The 11440-nt window shown below is 40.9% G+C and overlaps 1 protein-coding gene across 3 annotated transcripts; it reads left to right on the top strand.

The window, feature by feature from the left end:
* Positions 1-973: 973 nt before the first annotated feature.
* LOC100383366 (Small RNA degrading nuclease 5) lies at positions 974-8122 on the top strand. Of its 3 annotated transcripts, XM_008663972.4 has the most exons (17): positions 974-2323; positions 2767-2882; positions 2974-3157; positions 3344-3400; positions 3496-3561; positions 3822-3955; positions 4044-4150; positions 4678-4785; positions 5100-5170; positions 5371-5430; positions 5631-5686; positions 5937-5997; positions 6093-6360; positions 6496-6677; positions 6764-7056; positions 7533-7658; positions 7748-8122. In XM_008663972.4, exons 5-16 carry the CDS (start codon positions 3535-3537, stop codon positions 7654-7656), a joined length of 1491 nt encoding a protein of 496 aa, XP_008662194.1. In that variant the 5' UTR covers positions 974-2323; positions 2767-2882; positions 2974-3157; positions 3344-3400; positions 3496-3534; the 3' UTR covers positions 7657-7658; positions 7748-8122. The 3 variants fall into 3 exon arrangements, with proteins under 3 accessions (XP_008662194.1, XP_020400770.1, NP_001349001.1); XM_020545181.3 differs by lacking the exon at positions 2974-3157; NM_001362072.1 differs by lacking the exons at positions 2767-2882; positions 2974-3157 and having other exon boundaries at positions 2206-2323; positions 7748-8092.
* The last annotated feature ends 3318 nt before the right edge of the window (positions 8123-11440 follow it).

Raw genomic sequence — 11440 nt, forward strand, 5'->3', positions numbered from 1 at the left:
TTCTTATGGCGCCTGAGGCCGGGCTTGGCTGCTGTCAGCCTCACTCTGTCGAGTGGCACAGCAGTCGTAGCGGCGCAGGCGACGCTGTCCTCTTGTTAGACCGATCAGTGGAGCGGCGAAGTGACTACGGTCACTTCGGCTCTGTCGACTTGAGGGCGTGCGTCAGGATAAAGGTGTCAGGCCACCTTTGCATTAAATGCCCCTGCGATTTGGTCGGTTGGCGTGGCGATTTGGCCAAGGTTGCTTCTTGGCGAAGACTGGGCCTCGGGCGAGCCGAAGGTGTGCCCGTTGCTGGAGGGGGTCCTCGGGCGAGACGTAAATCCTTCAGGATCGGCTGCCCTTGCCCGAGGCTGGGCTCGGGCGAGGCGTGATCGCGTCCCTCGAATGGACCGATCCTTGACTTAGTCGCACCCATCAGGCCTTTGCAGCTTTGTGCTGATGGGGGTTACCAGCTGAGATTTAGGAGTCTTGAGGGTACCCCTAATTATGGTCCCCGACAACTTGAGAGAGGGTTTTCTTGTGTTCTTTGTTGCTCTTGTTGCTTGGCTTGGACTTTCTTTTCTTTCTCTTATTATCAAGTGCTTTATAAGCAAAGCAAGAGACACCAAGTGTGTGGTGGTCCTTGCGGGGTCTTAGTGACCCGTGAGATTAAGGAAGAAGGCTCACTCGATCTAAGTGACCGTTTGAGAGAGTGAGAGAAATGGTTGAAATAGACCCTGTCTTTGTGACCTCCTCAACGAGGACTAGGTTCTTTGGAACTGAACCTCGGCAAAACAAATCACCGTGTTCACTCGCCTTATTTCTTGGTTGATTTGTTTTCCCTCTCTTTCCGACTTGAATTTAATTCTAACCCTAACCCCCGATCTTAGTGCGTGTTTAAAGTTATAAATTTCAGGTTTCGCCTATTCACCCCCTCTAAGTGACTTTCAATTATCAAAGAGTGAACAAACATATTTCTGAATAGCAGTGGGGTAACAACTTGGATATGAACCCAAACTCGCTCACCAAATTTTTGACTAAAAAGCGAAGCGAACTCCCAGTAAGATATGTATGTACATGGCCTTGTAGGTTCCACAAAATCAACAACAACATCAATCTCTTTCTCCACAGGAATCTTCACAAAAAACAACAAAGAATTTCTTCCAGTTCTACACCTTGCAACCTAATTTGCAATCGAAACAACAAGCAAAAATGTGTAAAAGCAATGAGTTTGTATAGCTACTTCTAATGGAACAGATGTCTGCAACGCAAACTAGTAAGTTGCATGCATAATGGCTAGACAACGGATCCATTGTTATCCATGCAGCGTCATGGCCGGTGGGAGAAACGGACGCCCTGCTATGGCGGTCGCCGACTGAGGACCTCTTGGATTGTCCACCATTTACCACACGTCCACACCAGCGCATACGCCCCTGGCCAACATCGAGAAGGGTGGCCCCGTGGCTGCACCGGCCGAGGGCGCGAAGGCGTCATGGCCGGCGGAAGAACCGGTGTGATGGGCAGCCTGCTGCGGGGGTCGCAGATCGAAAACCTCCTGGACCCGCCGCCATTTCTGAGTTGACGGAGGGCAACAGATTCGCGTTCCCGAAACTTACGGCTGTGTTTTGTAGGGGGCTCCAGGTGGTGGACCACACTGGCACTACGCCGACCTTTTAAGAGGTAGTGGATGCCGCTCCGGCCCACGGCGGCATGGCAGTGACGTTTGGGGGGGTGGGAGGGGGTGAAGCTGTTGGCAGCGGCTGGAGCCGCCGCTGTGACAACGCTTGGGGGCGGGGGAGGAGGTGGCGTTGACTCCAATCGAGTCCCTGGCAGCGTCCCGAACAGGCAGTGGCGACGATAGGGGTCGTCGCGGAGAGGAATATGCATAGGAGTAGGTTTTTTTTACCGTCATCAACTCATCTTGGCTCTGGAACCATCTTGACTTGTCGCGACAGCTGCGGCAAGAGAAGGTAGTGAGGGCTTACGGTCATTGGAAGACGACCCGTTGATCAGAAATCCCACGCGTGAAAACATTTTAGGTGACGTGGACACTGCGAGAGAGTCCGTTTTGTACCAGCCTTCATATATAGGAAATTTCATATATAGGAAATGTTTGAGCGGAAAGGAAATGAAAGATATATTTGCAGAAAAGCCCCAGTTCAAGTTCGACAGCCGAAGAAAAGGGTCTCGGCGGGTTTTTCTTTTTGCAAGTTTTGAGAGCGGCAAAGCGTTAGGCGTTAGGGCATCCACCTCGTCGTAGGCGGCGGTCTCCATGTCGACCGCATCCGGCAACGGCAACGGCGGCTCCTCCTCTTCCATGTTATACGACTTGTACGGCCCTAATGTACGTGTTCTCTTGCTTCTTCGCCTCTCGCTTCCCCCCTCTCGGAATATTATGGCTTTGGTGTGACATAAAGGGGAACTTGTCATCAGTTAGAGCTGAGTTGGTTCATTTTTTTTAAAAAAACTCGCAGTTCTTCGTTCACTGTTGTTCTTTTAATGGATTTATTAATCCCCGTTGTATGGCAAAATTGGGTGCTGCAGCCTGCAGGGGGGGGGGGGTGTTAGGTACGACTATGTTAATTTGATTGCTTGGTATTCTTGGAGTAGGAGTTCCGCTGAGATTGAAAGAGGGGATGTTGCATTGCATCATGACTGTTTGGACTGTGATTTACACCAATGTTCGTTGATTACCATGAGATTTGTAGTGATGGTGGATTTTTGTGTTAATGCTGCTACTGTTGGTGGGCTTGAACTGTACCTATGAAGTTTGCACTGTTGTTTCAGAGCAAATTTGTGCAAACGAATGTATGGATGTGAAGCAATGCTGATAGGTTGTGAAACTATGAGGGCTTACTTGATTGATCCATTGATGCGCCTTGAGCTGACCCGACATTTTTCAAGTACACAGCTTGAACACTCCTGTAGCTTGTTTGCTTAGGAGTTCTATATTTTGAATTTTGAAGGTGTGAACCCTGACTGATTCCTTGATAGGTAGCAAAGTGGGACTCCTCTTGTTCGAATTGTAAAGTGATACAGTAATGCTATCCATATTGTGTTCAGACATCAGAGCCTGCTCATCAACTTAGGGATCACTCATCAAATTAGGGACACTCGAAGTTCAATCCAAAATCACTTGTACTAGAGCTATGGACATGGCATAATAATTGACTATTTGGTGATGCCATGCTGCCGATTTGTTGATTTAATAGTGTACTCTTAAACATTCATTTAGTTGTCTTCTTGTTGGCGAATCATTCTTGTGGTCCTTCCTGCTTGCTTTGCTAATAGACATTATAGCTGCCTTTTTTTGTATTTTCTGTGCTTCCAACTCATATTGTGTCTTCTTGTTTATCCTGTCTAGGCAAAGCCTGATGTGGTTTTTAAGGAGGCTGCTTTAAACTCTACGTTAAATCTGCAGGTTAGCTCATAACAAAAGCTCAATGAAATTTGACTTGTGAAAACTGTTTTTGTTCTTGTAGTTTAGTTAAGAACCATTTTTTTGTTCGAATGCAGGATGTTCAGGGTCTAGTTACTTGGGTTATTGGTGATGGCATGCTGCCTTCTTGGGTGTTTGTTAAGGTACTTGTCCTTCTCATTGTGGTCTTTCAAACATGTGTTGCTTTTTTGAGGTATTGACAAGTTATCTTAGTTTCATTTTGTAGAGCTTGGTCTCTTCTTGCTGTTATCCTCATCACACTTAATTAGTCTTAACTGACTTCTTTCTTTCAACGCATTTCAGTGATCAACCCACTCTTGGCATTTGATTTCTTATTCTATTAGTTGTAGGTTATTTGTCACCTTTCATAAATATTTACTATCTTTATGTTGTTGTGTTTCAGAACAAACCTCTTATACCCAAAGTTGTCCTACTATATGTTCCTGGCCTTGATGCAACTTTATATATGTCACACACTCGACTTCTTTCTTCTCTGAAAGAATTATGTGGCAATCCAAAACCTGTTTTAGCTTCAAGGTTTGTGCATTTTTTGTTAATGCCTACAATTAGGGGAAATGTATAATTTCTTCCAATATGCATTGCTAATGTAATCCTATTCTAGCAGCCGTATGCCGGATGAGAGGCACACCATTGATGCGCTCCTAACCTGCAGAGTAAAGAGAAAGCGTGATGTAAAAACATCAAATGAGTCATCTAAACCTGACATAGATGGTATGTCTTGACGTCTTAGCACTGTGTTGTCATTGTGGCTCAGGATGAACAGTGTTCTGCTTCATTGGGCCTAGTGTTGGTATGTTATTATTGTGATAGCTACTGGAAGATTTGAGCTTCATTATGAAGGCTGGCGTGCTTTTTTTTCTCGAACATGCAGGAGAGCTGGCATTCTTATTTCAAAGATTCTTATACTGATTTGACAATTTCAATCCTTTTGTATTGCCCTTACTTGGTCACAAGTTCTTCATTTTTAAGTTGACACTACATATGATGATTTTTTCTTTATACCCTTCTTTAAATATTATTGGTGTTTTTACCAGTCATATTTCATCACAAATGTACTGTCACTATGGCATCTTGCATAAGTTTGACTATAGCAGTTTTATTCTATTTATTTGTTGTTTTTGTATGTTTATCGGCATTAGAGTAGATATAACTTTGTCCATGAAAAAACAGACACTTTTGAACCTAGATTGAGAATTTATGTTTCATGCAATTGGTTAATATTTTCATTTTGATCTCAGGAAAACTATCAAGTCTGGATGATCTTGGGGACATACCATTCCCTGTTACATATTACACTCTCTCAGAGAAAGACTTGGAAGATAATGGCTACTCTTTCAATTTACCAGGTTATCTTTTATCCCTCTTTTCCAAAATGTAGGCCGTTTCAGTTTTGTCCTAAGTCAAACTTCTTTGGTTTTGTCCAAAAATATTGAAAAAAATAATTGCACCATAAAGACGGTTTGTGGTGGTTTTAGTGAAAATAATTAGTTACTGTCGATGTTGGTGTATTTTCTATAAATTGGTCAAAGTTAGAGAAGTTTAATGGATAATAGATAAAACTGATACATCCTATATTTTACGAGGGAGTATTTCATTGCCTCTCTCCTTGCCCTTTAATGCCTATTATTCAAATGACATCTGTATATTATTGCCATTTTAGGTTTTGTCCCTACTGTTTCAGCTCCTTCAGGTTCCTCGCCACATAAAGTTCTTGCACTTGATTGTGAAATGGTAACATGACTCCTGATAACTGTAATGATATATGTTTTGAAGCCATTTCTTTGTTTTAAAAAAATTCACTACTGTTTTAGAATTATTATATTTGAGAAGGCATTACTATTATTGTTACAACTGTGCCTGACTGCCAGTGCCATAAATACTTGTTGCTATATTTGTTGAATATATTTAGTGATAATTTGCAACCTTTGCAGTGTGTGACAAAAGCTGGATTTGAGCTCACAAGAGTGACATTAATTGATATTAAAGGATTGGTATGAACTTTTGTTTCCTAGTTTCCTTACCTTTTTTATGGCATGTTGTTCATTGCTCTGTGAGTTTGAATTGTTTTCTTAGTGATTCCACCTCCTGTCAATAGTATGAGGACATTTTCCTCTGTATACTCCTTCACAATCCATTCTTATCATCATGTTTTGCTGTTCAATGAGTTCTGACTTTGTTTGAATATTTTCAGGTGGTGCTAGATAGACTAGTTAAGCCTGCTAATTCAATCATTGATTACAATACAAGGTATAGTGCTTTTACTTGCCCTCTATGGTTAGCAGGCACTATGTTGTGTTTTTATGCCAATTCTTTTTGACATTGTCAATTCTTTTTGACATGATTATATTATAACTTGGTGTCAAAATACATGTCAGATGTATTTTGACGCTTGTTATTTCTATATGAAAATTAAAGAACTGATTATTTGTTATATGAACTTCATTTGTCATTCTGAATGGGTTGTTAAATGTCCATTACGTGATGTAATTGTTTTTAGGTTCAGTGGAATCACTGCTGAGATGTTGGCTGACGTGTCCACAACCCTGCAGGAAATTCAGGTTAGTGTTAGATTTATTTAGTCGTCTTTCCATATGTACATTACGTTGTCATGAAACATTGCCTGTGCTTTACACTGTTCTGTTCATATTTCCAGGAAGAGTTTGTTGGACTTGTATATAAAGAAACAATTCTTGTTGGGCATTCCTTGGAAAATGACCTTATGGCATTACAGATATCCCATGGTTTAATCATCGATACAGCTGTTTTGTACAAGTATAAGCGAGGGTCTCGCTGTAAGATTGCTTTGCGTGTCTTGACGAGAAAGTTTCTCGGCCGGGAGATCCAGAACACAGGATCTGGACATGACAGTGTGGAAGATGCTAAAGCTGCTCTAGAACTTGCTATATTGAAAATCAAACATGGTAAGAACTAAGAAGGCATTTTTGCCATCACTTTTGTTTGGTTAACATCCATTTCTGTAATGCTAATGTGGATAGGCAGACAACATGGCATAAGTATATCATTTTGTTCGTACGTTCTAATAACTTGTTAACCAGGTCCTGATTTTGGTTTTCAACCATCGTTGTCAAGGCAGAAATTGACATCTATACTGCATGAGAGTGGGAAAAAATGCTCCCTTGTTGATGATGTATCTGTTCTCGAGCGGTATTCAGATACTTCTTGCAATTCAATTGCTGTTTTTTGTGATGATGATGCCCTCTCCAGATCAATGAAGGAGGTTGGTGCAATGCATTTTTAGGTGTAGACATTCTTTCCAAAGTGTTCTAAGATGATTTCATAATAATAAATTGAATCCTACTGCAGGTGAAGAATAACAAAGTCACCTTCATTTGGACTCAGTTCTCAGGATTGATTTCTTACTTCCACCGAAGAGCTCAAGATCCAGAAAAGTTGAAATCATGTGTCGCAGAGGCTATTGCATTAAAAACATGTGATGGAAAAACTGCTTCAAAAGAAGCAAGAAGTAAAATTTGTCCTGAATTAAAGGAAATTCTGTGTGGATTGGATAAAAAGATAAAGAAATTATATGGTGCCCTGCCCGAGAATGCTATGCTTATTGTATGCACTGGCCATGGTGATACTCCTCTAGTACAAAGGTAAAGTTAATCATGGACTCATGGTAAATCATCAACACATAGTTTCTCATGCCAAATTGTATTACATAGTCATGGCAGATCAGCAATAATGTACCTTTTCCCTTTCTAATATAATTTGGTCTGTTAAGATACAAGTAAAAGGTGCTCACAAGATATTAAGTTACAAAATCATTGTCCAATGTTACCTTTAGTAACACCATCATCAGTTTGTCTTGTAGATCTGTTCTATTCCATTTGCTACCGAGTGATGAAATTACTATGCTGCCTTTAGGGCCACTCTGTGTTTGTTCCTTTGTGCTGTGCTGCATTGTCAAATATAGTTTAGTTTGGCAAATCCTACTTATTCCAATATAATTGCTACTATAGCTCCAAAAATGATGCTTATATAACCCACATTAAAATCTGGATGTCAATGCTTTAAGAAGCATATGCAACGCCGAATGGATATACAATTGTAACTGTGCTGCTTCATGAAGATTACGGAAAATGCTTCACCATGAAGAAGAAACAATAGACAGCCGAGAAACTATTGTTCAAGCTTTGGGAGATTTACAAGCCCAAGCCGAAGTTGCTCTATGCTTCTGCTGCGTCAAACGTTAACTGTAAGTATCTTCATTCCCTCCTTTGCGGACATGTTTTTGATTTCTGGAAGCAGAACACTGCACTGTTCTGAATTGTTTTTTGTTGGCAGGCATCTTTGAATTAGTGTGCTGATGGGTATGGCTTCGGCGATTATAGGAGGGTGTCAGGCATGCATGCTGACCCGCTGATGTGAAAAGTTCCGGCAGGCAGAGATTGAATTTTGGAAGCTATTCTCATGCTGTCTTTTTTTTCTTTTTTCTGTCAGATACTATGATCAGGCTGTAGATGTCAGCGTAAGGCATAGTGATGCATTATCAGAACTGGTCTTTCGGTAGCAGGCCAGCATGTCAGCATATTAATAGGATCATTTTTCAGATGAATATACGGATCGCAGAGGAATGTAGGAAACTATTGTAACAGCCATATTATTGTGATAATTAAAACCAAGTTCTGGAATCGATGATACTACGAGGCTTGCCATTTACAGTTGCGAAAAAAATATAGCAAAGGTAAAGTTTATACAAGCATATATGTTGCATTCCTTTCTCTCGGATATAGAGAGAAAAGGAGGTAACTGTGTTGTAACAATCAATTATTACATTGCATGAAGCCATGTTTTGCAGTTCATAATATGGCCCATACCATTTATACTCGGAAAAACTGTGCTCATGCTTCAGTGGTTTAGTTTTATCGCTCCAGGGAGGAGAAAGTTTCTGCTTGCTACTATCGCATCATAATTTGAGGCTAATAATGATACCCGGTTGGGATTTGAATCAGGAACTGCACATATTTCCATGTTTGCAGTTCATAATTTGACGCTATACATCATCAAGTCGCGGTTCCAGGTATTGGGATACGTACATAGCAAGATATGGCACTACTAGGAGAGTGCCCGTGCGTTGCAACGGGAACGTATAAAACCACGATAAACTATGTAGAAATGTGTGTTATACTTTTATAGGTCAGTGCACGTGCGTTGCAACGGAGACATATAATATCTCGATAACTTATATATGTACATGTGTTATATACACAAAATGTGTCTTATATTGTTATAGGTGAGTGCCCGTGCGTTGCAACGGAACCGTATAATAACACGATAACTTATGTACATATGTGTTATATTGTTATAGGTATGTGCCCGTACGTTATGACGGAAGTAAAAAATTTGTATGAAACATTGATACAGATGAATCTCCCATGACAATGCCACAAAACAAAAGGTTCTCGATGTAAAGACCAACTTTGAAACCAGTTAAATTGAGTCATTGTGTGTTATACTTGTACTCTGTTCTATGTATGTGTATCTCTCGAGCTTGAAGTAGAATATAGCTGTGGGCATGATTACTTCTGCGTTAGTTAGTTTTCAGTTTGAAGTAGAATATAGCTGTGGGCATGATTGATTGATGTACATATATTGCAGCACATCTCTGCCAAAACATGCCCCAGTTTGTTTGCCACGCCTAGGGCACGGTTTGACAAAGGCCCCAACGCAGCCTAAACTTCAGCTACCACGTTGTCACGGGAATTAAAAATTCAGAACAATAAACATCACTATGATACGCAAAATCGATGGTTATGTTTCCGTGCGTTACTACGGTTTCTATATATCACATAGACAGACCTTGTTTAAATGGTGTAATTGCTATCAACATAAGTCGACATATTTAAAACCCTCTAGCATTCCAGTATGATTTCTAGAAGAAAAAGGAAATGTACAAGCGCACAAAAGTTTCATGGCATTATGGCTCATGGAACATTGGAATAATCATTGAAAGACACTTTTTTAGAGTGAGAGATTAAGATGTGATCAATGAGCCAGTTTCATGGCATTATGGCACAGAAGTTTCATCATCCTGAATACACTTCTCACACCTCTCGGAGTAAAATGTACAAGAGCCCACACGCAACGGAGAAGGCGAAGAGCAAGAGGCCTTCTCATGGATCAGCTCCCCATTTTATGTCCTCGACGATGTGCAGACGGCAAAGATAGTCTGCAGGATGACATTTTGTCAGTAAGCCAAGGCTGACAAAGTCGGTAAACAGACATCTGATAGCTAAGGTGAGTGGGGCCAGTCATTCAGCTACTCTAGCCTTTTGTACGTCATATGTTCACTCATATATCATGTCAACAAATCATCCAGCTTAAATCTAGACCCAGAAATAACAATAAAGATACAGAAGCACTGTACTTCAATGAGGAAATGTCTTTCCACACCCGTGACTCTTTGGGAGAAGACGATCCTCAACTTCTTCCCCGCTAATGCCCCTGGCAGTCTTCCATGACCAAGTTCTTCACGAAGTCAAGCGCTTACAAGATGAGTTAGTGAGTATTTGACATGATACTAAATGAATGTATGCAAAGAAGCATGTTTTTGATACAAAAAACTAACTATTAACTTATAAAAGTTAAATAATCTGCTAAAATCCTAAGGGAATAACAAATCTTGACTCTTTAAAATGTGATATCATATCTTCACTATAATCTTATGTCTACATTAATCAAGGTAAACCAAATAATAACACATTAATAAAGCATGAACAAAATTACCCAGTATTTACTCCATACTGCTCTTGTAATTTTTCCTCTGTAAAACTTAGGAGATCACCAATTGTCTCAACCCCAAGATCATCCTGCAAGGAACTTCCAAGCTTACCACCAAGCTGTTTCCTGAACAATATGGTTATTCTCACTATTCAGTTTCACATGCAGAGTTCCAACTAAAGCACAATGTTCTATGATCTAATAGTGACACAAAGTCTCAAAAACTTTTCCCAGGAAAGCAAGAACCATAAAGGACAGAGGCATCTTGTTAGAGGTAGATCATTACATCTTTTTCACAGGTAGTGATGCTAGTAAGTCTTGAACGGATGAAGAAGGGACAACTGTTTGCTGAGCAGGCTTGTGCATTCCACTGACAAGTTTAGCTAACATCTGCACAGTATAAGAACAATGAGTGGAAAACTGAGATAGCAAGAGAAAGGAATAAAGGAATGCAGAAAATAGAAAAACAGGAACCTTAGCTGATTTCCTGAGCACAGCAAAACTAACATGATAATAACCATGGGCTACTGAAAATTTTTGTCAACAGAAAGAAAAGCATCTACTCACTATTACGACTCATTATAAACCTTATTGTGAGCAATCCCAGCAGAGCATGTGAATTGGGTTTCCTCCAGAACTCTGACTCGTAGCTGTGCAACAATTATAGCTCCACATGCCAGTAACTTGTCCTGGTAATCAGCTTCTGATTGACAAAGCCATGCCCTCACATTCTTTTCCTTCTCGCTGGCATCATGAATATATCATGGCCTATGACCATGCTACATCAAATAGCAGAGCAGTAACAAATCTAACTGTGAGAGCGTTCTTACAGCCGGAAGGCCCAAGATATTTGACTTTGCTGCCTCCATAAAAATCCCCTCTGGTGAATCTGGGGGAGCTTGTAAGAGCATTTCCTTTGCTGCATCAGTAAGGTCAAGATAAATTCCGTCAGAAGTTACGACCTAAGCAAATTCCAATTAGATGGCACTGTTGACGAAGAAAGGAAGGGCACTCACCTCTTCACACCAAATCCACAAGCCTCGTAGCTGACGGCAATCAAGCCGCCGCCTTTCCAGCCGTTGTACTGCACCACGGCGGTTGGTTGTCCCCTGAGCGCCGGGTTCCTCTACTGCTCGACTGCGATAAAGGAGATGATCACTTTTTCGGTCGAAGAACGGTTGGTACATAAACAAGCAAGGCAAAAATAGGTAAGCATCAGATTGACATTTTCCATAGAAACAAAAGTAGACACATGAA

The sequence above is a fragment of the Zea mays genome, chromosome 10, assembly GCF_902167145.1.
Source record: "Zea mays cultivar B73 chromosome 10, Zm-B73-REFERENCE-NAM-5.0, whole genome shotgun sequence".
In the NCBI taxonomy this organism is placed as follows: domain Eukaryota; kingdom Viridiplantae; phylum Streptophyta; class Magnoliopsida; order Poales; family Poaceae; genus Zea; species Zea mays.